The sequence below is a fragment of the Telopea speciosissima genome, chromosome 4, assembly GCF_018873765.1.
Source record: "Telopea speciosissima isolate NSW1024214 ecotype Mountain lineage chromosome 4, Tspe_v1, whole genome shotgun sequence".
NCBI classification, from domain to species: Eukaryota; Viridiplantae; Streptophyta; class Magnoliopsida; order Proteales; family Proteaceae; genus Telopea; species Telopea speciosissima.
The window spans coordinates 10,009,323-10,029,534 of record NC_057919.1 but is presented as its reverse complement, the minus strand read 5'-3'; the positions used below and the strand labels follow the sequence as shown (position 1 = coordinate 10,029,534).

At 36.7% G+C, this 20,212-nt stretch overlaps 1 protein-coding gene and 1 non-coding gene across 2 annotated transcripts; both read right to left on the bottom strand.

The window, feature by feature from the left end:
* Positions 1–4,071: 4,071 nt before the first annotated feature.
* LOC122660426 (CSC1-like protein At4g35870) lies at positions 4,072–6,865 on the bottom strand. Its single transcript, XM_043855731.1, has one exon. The coding sequence runs from the start codon at positions 6,719–6,721 to the stop codon at positions 4,274–4,276; it is 2,448 nt and encodes an 815-aa protein (XP_043711666.1). The 5' UTR covers positions 6,722–6,865; the 3' UTR covers positions 4,072–4,273.
* An 8,851-nt stretch (positions 6,866–15,716) lies between these two features.
* TRNAG-UCC lies at positions 15,717–15,788 on the bottom strand. Its single transcript has one exon. It is a non-coding gene; the product is annotated as a tRNA-Gly (tRNA).
* Positions 15,789–20,212: the final 4,424 nt, after the last annotated feature.

The window sequence follows — 20,212 nt, the reverse complement described above, 5'->3', positions numbered from 1 at the left end:
GCGTGGGGGCCAATGAGAGCGTACGCAAGAGCATTAACATAAATGTGGTTCTTTAATTTCATGGGGGGCAAGATTAGAGGGATAAAGAATTGGGTGTAGAATGACCGACCAGCCCGCATTCCAAGGCTGAAAGTCCAAGCGCCATGACAGAGTTATTTTCATGTCCAACTGTGTCTAGGTGCAGTGCCCACACCTTGGACACGACCGGGTGGCATTCTTTAACTCATTTTTAAATAACTATTCCTTCACTAGTTGCGGAGGAGATTGGCAATGCATTTCCTGATATGAAGCCAATGCATCACACTAGAGCTTGAGCACTAGTCACTCCTCTTGTTCTTTTTGTCTCTCCCTCTCTCTTCCTACTTTCTACTGAACAAGGATTAAGTTTTCCTTCTTCACCTATGATGAAATGAAAATCTCTTCACCAATGGTGACTTGACACTATGATTAGATCATCATCAACTCCCACTCCCATCGACACCTATTGTGGATGATCCAATATCTTTTTCCAGTCCAATTACAGGGTCAGATGGGATGGATGAAGAGATTCTCTCTTCACCATAGGGTCGAGAGAAACTTAGCCTGAATAAGATTGATGCTGCCAGTCTTGCTGTTCAATAGGAGTCCAAAATTTTATTTTTGAACTATTTTGGGTTTTATAAGTACCGCATTATTAGATGGTGACATATACAATTTTTTTTGGGTAAACGTGACGTATACAATTTTTTTGATGGAAACGTGACATATACAATTTGCGACAACTTAGTTTCGAATGGTAGATTTGAGGCCCAGTAGGGCTATCCAAGACAATTTGTCTGAGTGGGTAGAGCCTGACGAGCAACCCACGCAGCGAAAAGGAAATGCACCACTTGTTGGACTAGTCCACCCCATTTTATTATGCAGACTGTCTATTGGGAAGCGCTAGAACGGCCTTTCTATAGATTTACTTAGATTGCATCTTCGGCTAACGGTAAACTAAGGGCTATGCCGAAGGTTTCACGTTAGAACTCAGGATAGCTTCTTAGGAAATCATGAGTCATTCCTTGTACATATTTTCCCATTTCTTATATATATACATTGCTGACCTTTAGCAAAAAAAGGGTAGAGCCTGACGATTAATCAATGCTGTATGGCCCCAGCCCAATCTTAACTTTGGTCCAGTACTAGATCTAATCCGCCTTACGCTCCTTCATTCGTCTACGTTGGCTTAGATGTAACTGGTGTTGTTATGTGGGTGTATACGTGTGCCTGCATACAACCGGAGGAACAGATCGTCGCACCCCTCTATAAAGGTGGAAAGGTCGAAGGGTGTGGCAGTCTTTTTGTGTCGGGCTGTGTCTAGACGCAGGTACACGCCCACACACATCAGTTACCGTTCCTTTGTCCTTGTTTTTATAGTCATATCTATGTTATGACATTTTGTTAAGTTTAACAAAACTTTGAGCAACTTTCCATGCTTACTTTGGATTAAAATTCGACCATTGAGATGTATGTTGCCATTTAGACATTGCATTTTGTATTGTGTTTTGGTGATAACTAACCTGTTTGTGTATGATGAAAAAACTTGTGCTTAATCGGTCTTCTGGCCTTGCCAAGTAGTCGACTAGGGTTGTAAACGGATCAGATTCAGCTCGGATAATGCTATATCCGCATCCGCATCTGATTAGTTATCAGACGGATTCGGATAGTGCTAAACGGATACGGACACCGATACAGATCAAATATTTTATCCATTTACATGTAAATATAACTTTTCGGATAGCTATAATCTATCCGTATCCGCATCCATTTAGCTTTCGAACGGATTCGGATAGTACTAAATAGATACAAACACGAATACGAAAACGGATTTCGACTATTCATTTACACCTCTACAGTCGACTAGATGGTCTTTACTTTACCAAAAACTCTTCAACAATCATTTAGCAGCTACTTTCCAATCAAGGGAGTCGACAAGCAGAAGGGCCTGTCCAACTCAATCTCAGAATAGAGCAGTTGGAAACTCTAACAGCCATATTTGTTGTTGCTGTTGTAGATGTTCTCTAATTTAAGGAGAACGTTGGAAAGCTTCCTAAGACTTCTAGGCTCTATTTGCAAACCATAATCGTGGGTTTAAAAGAATGAAAAAAATCATTTTCAACCAAGGCTAAATTATTTTCTTCTCTTCATTCATTTATAAGACTTGTGAGGGATTGAGAGTCTCCAAAAAGGGATCACAAGTGATGATTTGTAAAGAATAATTGCTATCTAGGAAAGAAATTGTGAGGGGTTGATCATTTTCAGAGAGTGATCAGAAAAATGTTTTAATGAAGTCATGTATCTTTAGATACCCAATTCACCCCTTCTTGGGTTGCCAATGATTCTACAAAGTATAAATAATCGGATAACATATTCGAATCATTTTGGGTTAAAAAAAATCGACTCACTGTCCATCAGAGTGGTTCATCGGACTACTGGATTAGATCAGGCCAACACATTTCCTGAATGGATTTGGACTGGACCAAGACTGATCCATCTCGAACCAACCCATTGACAAGCCTAAATAGAAGGAACATTATGAGAAAGAAGGTTAAAGATGGAGGGGAACCAATAAATTTTTTTTAATGATAAATAATAATTTCAATAGCAAAACGAAACAAAGGAAGCTACAAGAAGCTGCAAAGCAAGGAAAAAATTCAAACATTACAAAGCACCTCACCATACCAAAAAAGGGTATGCGAACACTCACCTTGCATCTGTCTTAGAGAGCTCATTAATAATGGAGCTGCAGGATCTTGAAGCCAAGTAGAACAATATGGCCACAATAAATCTCACTTGTCTGAACAGAAGCAAAGTCTCCAACATCATCTGACTCCCTTCTAATAATTTATGACGAATCACCTTAAGCCGCTAAAGAGCCGGAACCCCAGATTTAGAGCCCCAAGCTTAGGTTTTATCAAGTCCCCCACCGTGATAGGATCTGTAGATTATAAACCTTCCACCATAAATTCTTATAATTCCTCGTATCCCGGTTTGCTCCAGATTGTGAAGAGAGTAACTATCAAAATTCAATCAGCTTGAACTAACCCCGTAATGGAGGAAACCAATAAGCCCTTCTGGTGGTAGTTGATGGTTATTATACATCGCCATGTCTCTTCCAAAGAGAAAATTATGATTCCTGGATAGGCTAGTTTTCTTCCACCTTTCCCAGTGCCCGAGAGCCTACTTCAAAAACATGGTAGGTACTCAACTAAACGTTTTCTTCTTTTTCTCTCCTCTTTCCCCCACATAATCTGAGTAATGCAAGTACTACTCTAAAGCTTACCATGTCTCCGATTTCAGGTACTCTGAGGAGGGAAGTTATCCTGAGCTAAGGTTTCCAGTCATAGATGCAGGAGGGATGAGGATGATAAATTCTATTACTGTATGACCAAAATTAATCTTCAGGCCTGTTCAAGCAAATGGTACGAGAACCATTATAGTATTTGATTGTTCATCGATCTAAGTCTAAGTTGAATGATTTAATAAATAGTTCTGTTTTGCTCTTGTGAAAGTTGCTTTATCAGGGTCGTTTGGCTAGGTTTATTTTAGAAATTAAATGTTTATTGAATAAAGACTTATGTAATCACTTATTTAAATTGTATGCTGTTTAAAAACATGCCCAAATTGGTGATTTTCTTTTTATTTGATTGTCAGTACATTTTTAAAGACTTGGATGACTGTAATCTTCACTATTTCTCCAAGGAATGGGTGTTGCTGGCACACTTGTTGGACAAAAAAAAACCAAAAAACAAAAGACAGACGGGTTAGTTTTCTGGTGATTATGTACTCTAAAATAACAGCTTTACTTATTTTTGCTGCAGTCAATGTGAGATTCTTATTGCCCCCCCCCCCCAAAAAAAAAAGAGGTGTTTTTTGCATACCCAGTTCTTCTCTATTTTCTCTCTTCAGAATATGTTCTAGAGCCAGAATCTATTCCAGGAATGCATACTAAACACAGACTAAGAATATAATCATCGCCACCTGCTAGAGGCAAAGTGACTGTGCCATGCTTCAACAGAGAGGGGACTACAATTGAAGTTCAAGATCTATAGTGAAAAATAGCCATGGATTTCAATTCCGTGTGATGATTGCACTATAAATTTTTAAAAGGAGCCCATTACAAATAAATACAAACAGAGATAATGCTATAATACAAAAGACTTAAGAATACGAAGGATGCGAGTGGAAAGGTCAATGCTAAATAACAATTACAAACTAACAAATTGCTTGGTGTTTAAGATCTCATCATACCTCATACATGATCTGTATCCCAGTCAAACTTGGGCTGTGAGAAGATCTCATAATCAATAGGCCCGTCAACAATACTATTCACAGTCTCGATGCCTTCCAACAGTGATGGCTGAAAGCCATCGCTCTTTAAAGGCAATAGATTATACACCAGTAACAACCCCAGAGTAAATATAGCCTGCAGCTTAGTAGAATCCCCTTGAACTGAGAAGAACAATAGCATTGAGAGAAGGAACAAGTCTACACACAACCGTATGATGCACAATACCGTGTCCATTAGTTTCCCATCATTACCTGCAGGGAACCCACGAACTCTGTATATAAATAGAAAGTTGTACTTGTCGACAAAATATCTATACCCAAAATATACTGCACCAACAGGGACCACAAGCGGGGCAAACGAAGAATAGATCATGGTAAGCGCAAATATAGTGAGATTGAATGCATAATACTGAGCAAAATCAAATGTTTGTTTTCGAATAGGTGAGCTGCTGTTGATAGGATAGACAGAAAGATCTTGTCCCTGTACAATTCCATTTAATGGAGAAACATGTGAAATGCCACTATTGCTCATACTTGTGTCAAAGTCTCTTTCAGTCATCAGAGGCCTTCTTAGGCTATCTATTTCCTGGCTTCCTAAAATGTAATTATCACCCTGCTCTGGCACCAGCTGAAGCATATCATTCTTCCGAAACTTCTGCAAATGTTTCTTGATCCAAGGGATTGGAGCCAATAGATCGTAAGATATCCCCAAGAAAGTGCTTGTGATGAGAAATGCAAGCGAAGAAAGGCATGACCTTGACAAGAAAGAGGCACTCATGTACTGCTCAATTCTTTTGCAATCTTCTCCATCCAAGTAACACCGACCCATACGCAGGATTGCACTCTCCAAGGAAGATTCAACCAGAGCTCTAAGGAGAATAAGATTCACCAAGAAGAAGCAAACCATCTTCAAGAGTGCAGCCCTTTGCTCTCCAGATACAGTGAGATGCCGTTCAAACTTTGAAAGATAGGACAGTACAGATGGGATCACTATATACATGCTCACAAATATAAGAACATTGGGCAGAAATTGGAGAATTATAGTTGCAGCCCAGCTTGAGCTCTGGAACCACACCCACCACAATTGAGCATGGTCCATTGCCTCTGCATTGATAATCCGTGCTGCACTCTGAACAGCACTGATCACAGCGAGAGGAGAACTAAAGAACAAAAGCATCAAAATAAGGCATGTGTTCACAAATGCTCTGCGCAGTCTCAATAAGAACTTCGTAGAGCCCAAGTGATTCCAGTATATGTCAGCTGCCGGAGGGGCTCGCTCAACTTTCCATCGGATCCTCTCTAGCTGCAGCTCCATGACGGAGAAAATTTTCTCTATTGGCCTCCTCTTCTTCTTAATTCGGAAATCCTGTACAGCCTTATTAGCTGTGTAGACGTCCTTGAATATCACAAATGCAATCCCGGCACCTTGTGCTCGACCTTCTTTGTAAGCTATAAGTTCAGTCTCCAAAACAGCCCTCAAATCCTGCAGTTTTTTTAATTTTTCTTCATCCGTGAAATCCAACCGTGAGACAATCCGAACCCAAAGGTCCTTAACCCTTCTCCACAGATTTTGAAGCCAGCCCCATAATCCCTCAGAAGTTTTCCCCCCATTTTCACTATCGTGATTCTCACTGGATAGAAGTTGAGAGTCAATTCGAGCTACCAACCAAGAAATATCACTACGAACTTTCACCAAGTCAGTAATTAAATCATCCAAAGCACACAAATCCATCGGTACGATAATCCTATAAACCATCCCGGGATACCTATGCTGAAAATACTCCTCCAGAGGGGTTTTATCAGCCGCTAGGTTTTTAGGGATCCCCTGCACCATAATGGTGAAAATCGAGACCGAGTACGCATTAGGATCACTAGGATTTCCATTCCCATCCCTGAACCTAGTAGCTTTCAGTCGTTCTTCGATGGAGGAGATGCCAAGATGAACCAAAGCAACTATAATAACCACAAACACAAAATGAATCCACAACAGAGGCGAACCTTTCTCAATGTGAGTGATGGTTGTTTTGGAGAACTGATCATCCATGGCGGCAGTCCCAGCATAGAGATTGAGAGGGAGGAGAAGAAAAACAGCGAAAACAGCGATCGACAGAAGAATTGCGCAGCTTCCGCCCTCAATGAGAAGGAATTGAGCAGCATCAGCGCCACAGTGACAAGAAATCTCGCGACAGGTGGCGTGCCATACGGCAAGAAGCTTCGTGACAAGCGCGGAGGGGCCAGGCATACGACGGTGATCACTGCGGAGCTTGACGAAGATAAAGATGAACACACAGCAGAAGGCGCCTAAAGCCGATATGTTCAAGAGGTACTGTATGTTACCGTACCACTCCGTGTCGAAGTCGATATCGCCGTCTCCGTTGGAAGAAGGGGAAGGAGAGGAAACGTAATCCATGGCGGATATAGAAACGGAAGCTTCGCTATTTCTGGAAGATTGAGAAGAACAAAACTCTACTTCGTCGATTGAGGTATACGGAAAGAGAAAGAGAAGGATCTCTCTTCATCGGAATTAAAAACCTAGAAAGAGGGAGAGAGAAAGTTAAGACTACCAAGTACAGTCTCTCTCTCTCTCTCTCAACTGATAAGAATTCGGTTTGGAACGATGCAGGCAGGGAAGTAACATGCGTTGAGCACAAGCGAGCTCCTCGTGCGGTTAACGTACGTGGTTCTTTAAAGTCAGCCCAAGCCCCACACCTGGCCCACTTGTTAAGAAAGGGATTGGGCCAGGATCATCTGAAAGCCCATGTAACAAGTGATAGTTTTACATAATGTTAATCCGAGCCCAAACTCAAAATGAATGGTAATTTATCGAGTAATAGATAAGGCCCGGCCCAACTTGAACACAAGTGTGGAATACTGAAATGGCCTTAGACCCTGCTTGAATGGTTTGGCCCATTTACGTCAAGTTGTGTTGAGTTAGGCCTACGCCCTCTATCCGAGCCCACCTGGAGGATTTGATAATACTTGTTTCGGTTAAACAAGATTCATTTGACCTGGGCCAGAAAATGGGCCTCCAAATTGGACCCCGCACCAGTGCAGGGCCAATGAAAGCGCAAACAGAGGCATATACATGGATGGGATTATTGATTTCACAGGGGTGGGGTAGTAAATTTAAGCGCTCATGTGTCTAGGTGCAGGGACTACACGACCAAACAACCTTCTTTTTCCTCATTTTTTATATGAGCCATGTTTGAGTAGAATTTTGTCATAAGCTTTTGAATGTCTGCCACAACGGCTCTGCTCTATAGAGGAGAGGTTCCCTAATCCCTCTCGAACTACGCTGCCTGTTTGAGCAAAGAACTCGATCCACTCGACGACTTAGAGCCCTTTGAAAAGCCCAATTTCAGAGCCAACTCTTCAGCCACTATGTCCAGAAAAGGAAGATGAGACATTCAAGCTTGTTCGAGATTTTGAAGTAAGAGATTCTCTCTTCACCATGGATGTAGTAGGTAAAGGGAAACTCGGGATAATAAGGTGAAAGCTTTTCTTTTTGAAAATAATCTAATCATTGGGATATCATTATTCCTTCAATCCCTTCTATTGTACCAAGTCCAAAATACTTTTGACACTATTCCAGGAATCCTATCCAACTATTACAACTCATAGATTAAGTGATATGTCTCTTCACGGAAGGTGAAAGGATAGTAGTCCATCAAATAAAATAGCAATTTCCTCCCCTAGTACCCAAATATGAGGGAGGATTGAGCATTTGTAAAGCCTGTACCCACAATAAAGCACTGCTAATGAAACTGGGGTGGTGGTTGATTGTTCAACCCAATAGTCTTTGGGCAAACATCTTAAAATCAAAATATTTCTCTTTATCCTAATCCATTTGGTTCAGTGGATCTTGGATTTGGAATGGAGTCTTCAAGGAGGTGAAGTCTTTAAAAGTAAAATGGAAGAGTAGAGTCTGCAACAAAATTAGGTCTTTCAAAAGAATGGAAATGATTGGAGACATTAAGCAAGGTGGAGTCTTCCAAGAAACACCTTAGAAGAAGTATGTAGTGAATTTTTCTGAGGAGAGAGAAAGTGAAATATTGCCCAATAAGGTAAAAGAGGAGAAAAATTTAATAGATTTTCTCTAAGGAAAGAGAAAATAACAAGATAGAGAAGAAGTCCTATAAAATAATAGAGATGTCTGCTAAAATGAGTTGGTGTTGATCCAAATGAAGAACAAATATGTGAGGATCCAAGTGAGAATTCAAGAAGTACAATGTTGGTGCAATATGTGCAAAAGAACAAAATGAGAAGTCAAGGTGAAGATATAGAATAAATGAAAGATGAGAGAAATGTGTACATGGATGTTTGGATTTGGATATCAAATTACAAGAGTTGTACTATTTGCTATTCTCTTGATTCATAATAAAAGTTGGATCTCACTCCATGGACGTATGGGGTTTTACCAAACCATGTAAATCTCTTACCTCTTCTTTTTATGTTTTGTTGATCTTGAATAGACCGATTCCTTGCATTACTCACATTACAAAGAGAGAATTGAAAAACTTATTTTTCCAACCCCCAACACAAAACGTTTTTTCTTTGGCAATCAAGGAACAAGTGTGTCATCAAAAAACTGATCCCAACCCCCCCACCAAAACCGAACTATCCTTAACCGATGGGAGAAGGATCTAAATCTTCATCCTTTCCAACCGGAACCAGCCTCTTACCACAAGCCCCCAAAATCAACCACCATTGGAAATTCTATCATTCCAAATTGTTATCTAATCAACAATATGCTTTTGTCCATAACATTTTTGGCCGTACAGGTTCAACACAACAAGCCAAGACTCAAGGGATCAAACTAAGAATCTATGGCTTACTATCAATGGGAAAAAAAAGAATAGACATTTGAATTAACTCAACCGATATGGTCAATTGGTTGCTTCAGCCAGAAGGCCCGGAACAACATCCATGGCCTTTCGGGTTTCTTTTTTCACTTCTTTATGATATTCAGTTTTACTTAAATAATTAATCCAAGTTAGACATAGGCATGTGTTGGGGGTATGGTTCTGAATCTCGGATTGGATCGGTATCGGTCGAGGCCGATTTCGAGATTAGACCGATACAAAAAAGTTTGACTGGATCGCTCTTTGGATTAGCCAACTCGATTGGATTGGCCAATCCAATCCTTGACTGATCCGACTGAATATTTTTTTAATTTTTTCAAGGTTTTTAGGTTTTTTTTTTTATTTTTTATATTATCTTGACCGATATTGATCAATACTAACCAATACCAATCGATATTGACCGATACGATCCGAATAATATTGGCCGATCCGATCCCGAGATCAAAACGTCCACCAACTTTGGCCGATACATAACCCGATCCTTAAAAAAATGATTTTGGGGGTGTTTTGACCGATCCTGACCGATTTGTACCGATCCAGAAAGATTTTGGCAATGACTGATACCGAGTCCGATACCTAGATTTTGAACCTTTGTTGGGAGATTTTTTTTTTTTTGGTAAAAAGTTGGGGGATGTTAGTAACGATATTCTTAACCTCTATTTCCCTTATTTCTTAAATAAATTGTCTTTCCCCACCCTAAAACCACCCCCCAAAAAATTTAAAAAAAAAAAAGACCTACCTCCCTTAGCATGACCCAACTTTGACAAGGTTGTGTCTAATGGAACATGGATTGATGGGAGGGTCATTTTTGAATGGTCCAAACAAAGAATATGGGGGTGATTGGCCCTAGCAAGCATCATGGGTCACGACTAATCAACACTTGGCTATTATTTCATGGCAACATATGTCAGGAAAACTAGGACCATTAATTTTATGTCAACATTTAAACTTTAAGCCTCTACTCATCTCTTAAAAGAGTCTAACAAAACACATATTTCACAAGTAATATCTACTACGTGGAATCAATTCAATGGACGAACCATATTTTTATGTGTACTTTGTGGTGGTGTTAGAAAAACTGACATAAATAATAATGTGAACTTCCACAATAAATTGACCTTTCCAAACTCCATTTACCATAAATTAATACCACATGTAATCAACCATATAGGCCTCTCTCATAATTAAATGTTAGCACCCATAGGTTGCCAAGTACAATACGTTGACTCTTGAGCATGGAATTAAATAACGGTTGACAAATTTTTTGGTTGACACCCTTAAATTACGTACGGTCGATACAGAAAATTATCTCCTCTAGTTCCTTACTCGGCTCAGTTTCCTCAATGCTTGTAATAAGGGAGGTGGACCCCATCCGAGTAGAGTGTTCAAGTAGGGGTAGGGTGGTCATTGCCTCCCTCCTTTATTACAGGCACTGGAAGAACTGGGTTGAACAGAGAATTGAAAGGGACATAGATCCCAATCGATACTATTGGTATAATGATCTCACATCAGATATAAATAACCTAATGTGAAAGCTTTTAAGGATTAGAGCATCTTCTCCTTAATGGTTACATTTTTTAAAAATGAGTTTTGTCTCAACCTCAAATTCTCAACAAGTGATATCAAAGGATTTGGGCATCTTTTCCTCAATGATTAATTTGTATAACTTAGTAAAACTAAGAATTTGAATTACTGATTCTAAGTTGAATCGAGAGATGATAGATGCAAGGTTAGTCCCTTTTCTGATGGTCCTAGGACCTCTTGTTAGGTGGAATGAAACATCATGTTTTGAAGAAATGGTCCAAGATGTGGCATATAATGTTGTATTAATTATTGTACCATCTCAGTTAATGTGACATATAATGTTGTTTCAATTATTGTACAATTTAACCTTACCAAAAAAATTTATTGTACAATTTAACATTCTTTGGTACTCTTTTGGACAATAACATGAAATTTTAGTGTCACTCTCTCTAATGAGACATTTTATCGATTATTACGTCTCCTCTTTGATTTGATCACAACTTTTGTTTCTATTTACATCTTTCCAATCGCCTTCCAACAAAAGTTTGATGGAATTTGGTTTCTTTTGCACTTTATTGGACCTAACTGTATTTAGGTCGGTGGCAGATCCTCTTTCTCTCTCTAAAGAAATATTTTGATCAATTATAGAATCTAGGTGGATCTAACATAGCGAGCCAGGAGACTCGAACTCGAAACCTCCTGGTGAGCATGGGCATGAAGCACACCACGGGTCATCAACTGCACCATTTTTTCAATTTTTCTGTTAAGAAAAAAAAAAACCCCATGATGTTGGAGTGGGATTTCTTTCAAACTTTCTCGAATAATGAGTTGTGGGGTTCATATTGATACTCTCTCTCCTCAGACTAAATGTGGAGCTCCTACTTAAATTATTCATCTCCCACACTTTCATTGATGTGGTTTACCACTATGACGATGTGTGAAACATTTTTTTGTTGGTTTATTTAAGAAAATTGGAGAACTTTAAGCAACTCGACCAAAGAAGGTGACGTGATTATTTTAACCATTAGATGTACGAAAAAGTTATGGATTGATCATATGTCAAATTTCATTTTTAAGTTCAATTTTGATATCCTTCATGTAATGTGGTGTATCCCTGTAATATATGTCCATGCATGCTCTTAATAGGTTTAATTCTTTTCAAAAAATTTGACATATATCAAACTCTATTTAAGTCTGTTTTAGGGGCAAAAAAGATTTTCATATTGATACCCCCTTTAATGTGTCAATTGATTTGTAGTCTTACTTTTTTTACCCTTTTAGTAAGACATTTTTTCTCTCTTTTCAACGGGGGTAAATGTTGTTTTTTCACATGTATATTAAAAAAATGTGCAAGACGATAACATCTTTTGATAATAACGTAGTGCGAAATCATTTTTAGATTATTTTTAGAAACCTTTTTTTACCCTTAACTTAAAGAACTTTTGAAAATAAGACAAGGAGTTTAATTAAATGAAGATGTCAAATTCTAAATACACCTATAGAATTGTCATTTAGACACTCAAAAAAAAAAATTTAATCTTAAACTTTATATTTGAATAGACCTTGAAAACAACCAGTTCCACAAAATTTAAAGAACTATTGGTATTCATAAAGAACAAGTTGTGTTGACATTGACATGGGGTGTAGACATTGAAATGGGGTGTACATGCACCTTCACCCTAAGGTATCTAGATGATTTGGGCCATCTAGATCTACCCAGTCCTTCACATGCCAAGGTAAGAGAAAAAAAAAAGTATACCTCAAAGCCTTCAATGTAATGACCATGATCTTTAGCTATTTGAGCCACATCTTTATGTGTATATTTTAAGTAAATTATGATATTTTTAACAGCCATTCTCTACACAATCTTTTCTTTTGTACATCCAGACAACATTTATATTTGTGGGCGAGGGTAACATACGCCAATTTCTCATAATTTTATGACTTATTAGTTCAAACTTCAAACACTCAAATATCCTAAGAGTGTCTCTCCACTTTTTACTTTATAAATAAAAAAAATTCAAAAAATTTAGTTGGTCAATTCTTTACAAAACTTTTCTCTAAGCACCTTTTATTGTAGGGAGGGATCATGTGGGCAGGATGAATTTTACATTTTAACCATTGGAATATTGGATAGATAATAAATATTAAGGAATGAAAGATGATTATACTGTAATAAAGCATTTGGGATTCAATGTATACTTCATTTCATAGTAGTAATCCCATGGTTATCACATGTACAATTTAATAGCATATCTTAACCATAAAGCTCGCCATGTATGGGGTTTTTTTTCGCCTTGACTTTTTATGGTCTGTATTATTTAAATAATCCAATTGTTCATACAAATTTTATACAAGGTAATAAAATATCAACAAGTTATATTCGTGTGAAAATTTAATATATGATTAGAAGACGATGATGTGGACAACATATCCATTGAATATAGAAAAAATTTAGACTGTCACATGATAATTATAGAAAATGAGTAGGAACCCTATCTACACTTTTAATTTTTCCTTCTTCCTATTTCTTCAACATGTCCATTAAAGTAGATTCAATATTTTAAACGCATCGATCAACTTTGTTTAGCTCTTGGGTTCTAATTAACAATTACAACTTATTTTTGTGTGGCACTATTTCGAATAGCTCAAACTTTGTGAACAAATTACCCACGTCATCATCTAGTCATGGTTTGATATTCAAACCAAATATGACTTCTACACATTTTAATATAGTGATATAAGATATGTGTTTTGAAAATGCCTCTTTCCCCGGTGAACTTTATTTATTTTATTTGGTCATCAATTTTAGGGTTGAAAAAGCAATAAAGGGAGGTTTGAAAAATCATCCTTTAAAAAAAAAAAAAAAACAAGAAATTTCTTTCTTTATGCCCTAAAAATGTTGTAGCCTATCACACTCCTCCCTCTTCAACAACAACAAAAAAAAATCCCGATGTCTACCACAGGAATCAAAGTCCCACACTTATGTAAAAGTTAGTGTTTGAAACACCAGCTAGTATGACTAATCTCATTACTGGACTCTAAAAAATTCGACAAAGTCAAACATGCATAAGATATGAAAATATATTAAGGGAAAGTTTTCTTTCACCCACGACACCTATCCAAGTGCAATGATGACCATCGTTGAAGGAATTCCTCCTTCACAGACCACAGTTTGTTGAATCGATCCAAATATAAAACCGTGGTCCATTGTTTCGGTTATTATTGCATGATTGATTTATGTACTTAAGGGTTTTCATCCTAATAAGGTGTATCAAATGTAGAAGTGACCCACTATATACACTTTCTTCCTATTGCAGCTTATAACATTTTATCAAAAAAAACAAAAAGCTTATAACAAAATTGATGATGAGGAGGAGAAAGAGGAGTAAAAAATGAGATATATTATGACTTTAGTATGTGTTAAAAATGATTTATTGGACCCTTGACCTACATATTATTATTCCCTTCAAATTACACAACTAATCTTAGACCAAATACTTTTACATCAAACAAGTGGCAATTTGGACGATTGTCCTCTAACCTTTCCCTCCTCTATAAATAAATACTTAATAGTGAAATTTCAATTGAAGCAACAGTATTGGTCTCACTTTGATTTTGCTTAGAACATAGCTATCAATGTGAAATATTCAATTTTTCAAAAATATAAATATTTTTTTAAATGTGAGAGATCAAAGTACTTGGTGGGTGAGATTATTGAGTCTATAATATACCAAAAGAGGAATCAATCAGAATGTTCATAAACAGAGAAAATGAATTCCAAGTCAAACTGAGATTCTGTATTTCCCTCTGAACTTGTACTGGGTAGAGCCTCCCCCACTTCTTTTGTTTGAATTACTTGGGTTTGGGGATTTATGGAAATCCAAAACCACAGGATTTAAAGAAACCCATATTCTAGATCATATAGGGGGAGGCTTTAACTAGGGCAAAAGCTTTAAGCAAGTCTCTAATTAGTGGTTTAGCTTTGTGTTTATATATGGCTCTTCAAAGTTCAACATTCTACTTAATAGAGATATAATGTCTCTTCACATTTCCTATTGAGGATATGGTTCACTGTGAACTTTTTCCTATAATTTTCAATGACCTAACTATTTTAAATTTCAACTAGATTCCATTGGATTGGAAAGGAAGTGAAGGGAATGGAAAGTGAAATTAAACTAAAATTAAAATGAAAATTTTTGTAATTAACTTCAAATCATTCCAAATTTGATTATTAAATTTTACTACATTTTGTAATCAAAATCTCTTAGATTTGAAAAGAAAAACAAAAGATTATATATATATATAAGTATGATTATCAAATAATGAGAATTTTAAGTAGGTTACATAATCATGATTACAAAAATTTCTTTTTTCCTTTTTCTTAATCAATTTCACTTCTCTTTCTTTCCGTTTTACTTGCAATCAATTGGAGTCTTTCTTTTTTAGCGTTTTACCAAGCAATCTAGTTTGTACTTTGCGCTAGCTTTTCCATATAATAGATATTGTTATTTGTATTTTTGCCCTTTTGAAATTTAACAAGGTTCATAGCAGCAATTTTGGCTTTGCCAAAATATAATGCAAGGTCTCTATGCATGAAATTCAATATGGTAGGTTTATTTTTTGGTTAAAAGTTTGATAGGTAATTGTATGACCAAAAACTTCGATGCATGTGGTGATGTGTGGAACGGTGTATATATAATATTAAACTTGAACATTTTGTGCCCCATGAGGGGTCACACTGTTTTTCAGGTTTCTTTCTCCCTTTTTAATAATATATCGATTTTAGAGGTCTATAGCAATTGAGGTTTCGGGAATCAGAATTGGATCACTGGTTTTCAATTTCAGCCAATTTGAATAAGCAAATTCGTAATATATTTCTAAGATTCATGCTAATCAAATAAATCTAGTCCAAACCAAAAAAAAAAAACCATATAAGAACTGAATAGAATGAACCCAAATTTCAAAACCATATAAGAATGGCATTAAGCATAATACATAAAATCAATTCAGCTGAAATGCGTCTGCCGGGAGTCGAACCCGGGTCTATTGCTTGGAAGGCAATTATCCTAACCGTTGGACTACAAACGCCTTGATTTGTGAATATAGATAACTTCTTTTAATTTGTTTGGTAGTTAGAATCCTAATCATGCAAAAGGGTATAGCGTCTGAAAGTTGAAGGAAATGAGGTGGGACCCATATTTCCTTCTGGTATCTTTGTTTCTTTATGGATTTGGATGTTATCTTTGTTTCTTGATGTATTTGGATGTCTTTTTCCTACAGGCTTTCAATAAAATTCCTTCTTTACAAGAAAAAATAGCAGAAAGACTGATCAAAGTGCACTCCTATCCTACACATGTGGCGCATTTTAAGTTGGAGACACTCAAATATGAGCAGGGAGAGATCCCCATCCCAGTATTTTTATAAGGGTGTAAATCGATTCGGTTCGAATTAGTTTTTTTTTATTTTGGTTCGGTTTCAGAGAATTTGCATGAACTGAATCGGTTCTGAAAATCGATTCGATTTGGTTTTGGTTCTTATTCTGTTATAACCTGGTTCAGTTTTGATTTCTATACTCGGTACATAAACTTTAATAAAATAGTATTATAAAATATTAATATAGTATGCAGGCAAAAGTATTTTGCACAACTCTTTTTTTTTTTTTTGGTAAATGTATTTTGCACAACTCTGCACCATGTATGATCAAGCATAGACCTTTGTCATTGGACAAGGAGTTGAAATGACCAACCCCCCACCCCCCAGTTTGACACATTGTATCCCCGCCCCTCCATATACAGTCGTGCATGAAAACTTCTTTCTAACTATATAATAGTATTATAATCAAATACTAATGTTAGTAATATATACCATGATATATTATAGTTTAATAATATACTATAATATATTAATATCTCAACTCGATTCATTTTGAACTGACAATTCCTATAATTGAACCGAAATCGAACCAAATCTTAGTGTTTTAAAAGCCATAATGGGTCTTCGAATTAGTTTGGATTGGAATTGATTGAAATCAGCTCAAACCAAATGAAAACCCTAGAAATTTGTCCAAAAAGATTGTTTCAAAGTAGTTTGAATCAGAGCCAATAAGACCGACTCATTCGATTCCACTTTTTTAACTCTTGCCCACCTCCACTTCCACCCAAGGCCCAAAGCCTCACATTTTACAAGTATCCTCACAAATTTTTGGGAATGTGTTATCAGTCCAGAGTGTGGTTCTTATGTCATTGTAAAATCAATGTAATTAAATACGAAAACATCAATAGGGATGAAATTTCCACCTTTTATAAGAGGTGAAACAATTATTCTGCATCATCTTGTGTCTGGTGCAGGAGTCACTCTTGATCAAATGTTTTTTATCTCAATTTTTTTTCGAGTACCCCAAAAATTTTTATTTTTTTTTGAGTAAATAACAAATCAATCCCATCAAAGATAGAACATGCACCATTGGCTTTTTTTTGGTTATGAACATGCACCATTGGCACAGTGATTTTCTGTATCAATTCTCTACCTAATATTTCAGTCTTATCACTCCTTTCCATCAAAATAAAAGACAGCAGGTGGCAGGAGGAGGGTGAAATGGGACCACTCTCATTTAATGGGAATGAGAGATTCACAATTTTCTAAGTTTGTTTTTTTCTCTCCTCTTTTGTTTTTGTAAAGTGTTTTTTTCTCTCCTTAAAATATTTTCACTGTCCCCAATGCAAGCTATACAGTAGAACAAAGAGTGAGGAATAGGTACCTATCTTAAGAAAAAAGAAGGACTGGATTTCTAATAAATAGTAAGATAAAAAGACCATTTTACCCCTGTTCTAGTAAGACGCACAACAAAGAGTAAGACAAACAGTTTTTTCCCTACCTTGTTATGTCAGGGGTGCACATGGCAGTACGAATAGTTCGACAGTAGAGGAGCCCGACGCAAAAAAAAAAAGTGAGGAGTTGTTTTTCTTTGAATTAATCTACGCAACAAAAAAAAAGTGAGGAGTTGTTTTTCTTTGAATTAATCTCAATTATATGATCAAAAAAATTTAAAAGATATTTTTATATTTGTGTAAAATGTGTTTGTCATTTTTTAATAAAATAATATTTTTAAAATTTATTATTATATAATTATATAGGGAAAAAAGTTATGCACAACGTCAACTCAAAAATTAAATTGCACATCGCTCATATATCACGGTTCAAGTGAAGGGGTGATATGTTGTAAATGACCCTATTGTCAAATTCAAAAGGAAGTTCCCTCATTCGCCTAAAGGCTAAAACTGCACTTGGATAAGGATCTGAATCCTCTACTTCTGAGCTGCCCCTACTGTCATGTGCCCCAGACATAACAAGGCGGTAAAGACCGCCTTACCCCTGCTCGGGCAGGGGTAGGGCGGTCTTTTCGCCCCTTGCTATGTTTGAGGCGCATACGATAATAGGGGCAGCTCGACAATAGAGGACCCCCACGCTTTGGGTAATGAAGGGAACACTCCCCCAAATTTATAATATGTATATCAAATATTTCTATTTAATTAATTTAACTGAGTTGATCCTACAATTTATACTGTTTTTTTTTTTTTTCAATATTTTTAAAATCTAAATGTTTAAAATTAGTACCATTATTGTTATTATTATTTTTTTATCATTTTCAAAATGTTTGACTATCCCATAGGACAAGAGGAGTGAGGAGCATAGTCGTTTTTCTGTCTTTTGATTTTGTTTTTGCTTTTGTTTAGGTTTTTATTTTTTGAATTAATCTCAATTATATGGTTAAGAAATACAAAAAGTTAAAAAGAAAAAATATTTTAAACACATTTAAATGTGCGTGCCGCCATTTTAACCAACAAGAAAAAACTCCTCTAGTATGAGAGGAACTCATTGATGCTATTCTCATCCCTTTGAGATCAATGCCAATACCATGTTAGCTAGTTAGGCAATTGTTTCAGATATTTTTCATTTGGCAACATATTTTGTTCAATGTAGTTTCGGTCACGTTCTTAGGGAGTCAAATGTTATAGCTGATAAATGTGTCCGATAGTACATTTAGTTGAATTACACTCTGTGGTTGATGAAATCTTATATCCTCCTACCTATGTGTTTGACACGTGCTTATGAATAAATTTCTACTCACAAAAGAATAGGGGATAATCAACGCTAACTGGTCTTGCAGCGTGATGTGTACTTGTACTCAAACATAGTCATGCATGAAAAGATCGATATACCCCTTAAAAGATGAAAAAAACCAGAAGTGTCTGGTCATTTCGCCCACGGCTGAGGCGTGTGGTGAAATTTCTTTTTAATGACTTGCCTTCCTCCGTTGGACAAACTACATGCATGGAATGAGACAACGTTGTCAAAGCATTCTTGAGGGGGAAAAGTATACATTAAGACTAGTACACTTAAACAAGGTGGAGTCATCAATGACGCATTTTTGTGATGGTTTTTTATTGTTTCAAATTACAACAACTATAACTTGTGATTCATGCGGGCATGACTTTTTTGCATCTTTCTTATCATCCACGAGTCTTATTTTGGTCAGCTACTTCTTTCTCCGTTACACATGGTTGTAGTGCACGGTATCGGAATGGGTATCGATAACCTAAAAAATTCATACGATGTTAATATGGTATCGATCTGAATTGATTGTATCAGACAACTTTGCCATTGATTCTATTTTAAAAATGAGTTTTTGATATTTTTACCCCTTATTCGTACTGTGCTACTGAAACGATATTAGTGACTAGCAAAATCAATATGTATCGTTCACGGGCGATACGATACACCATGTTGTTACACCCAAATGAGAAAATAATGGAACAAGAGAAGAGAGACGAGGGCATAAGGGTTTCTTACTACTTTAGAATATGGATTTACTATTTTACTAAATTAAACTTGCCAAGTTTGTCATGACTCCAGTAAAAATATTGAGTCTTATTAAACTTGTACGACTTATGACTGAGTCTCTTCATTTTTTACCTTAACTTGGTCTACATGACTCCTGATTAGATTTTCCAAAATATTGACTCGACTTTAGGTGACAAGATCAAATCAAAATCTGATTTTTCAACTATGATTTGAGGTATCGGTCTCGAATAGATCGATATGATCGATTTGGATCGATATTGATAGGGGCCGAATCGACCAAACGTATGTATTCAACGCGAGCCTGGCTCAGCTAGACTTACTTGCATAAGTTTAGGGCACAACATCGGATTGGGTATAGGCCAATTTCAAAATCGATTTCATATCCAATAGGTATCGATCGCATCGGATGTTTTTGCCTTAAAAAAAAGCCACTTTATCGTAGCCGATTCCAAGCCATCCGGATCAAAATCAGAATGAAATGGGTTGCAACCGATCCAAAACCCGATTTTGTTCTGAATCCCTGCTTATACCTCGACATTGCAAGGATCAGTCCATAGAAGTCCAAAAAGGATATGGAACAGCCCTTTTAGTGATTTGATGGAGACCGAATTTGCATTTCTGCGTGAGATGTGGTCATGTGGATGAATGTG

What these genes read in the sequence shown, in the direction of transcription:
- LOC122660426 (XM_043855731.1), bottom strand. Translation starts at nt 6,721, where the DNA reads ATGGATTACGTTTCCTCTCCTTCCCCTTCTTCCAACGGAGACGGCGAT.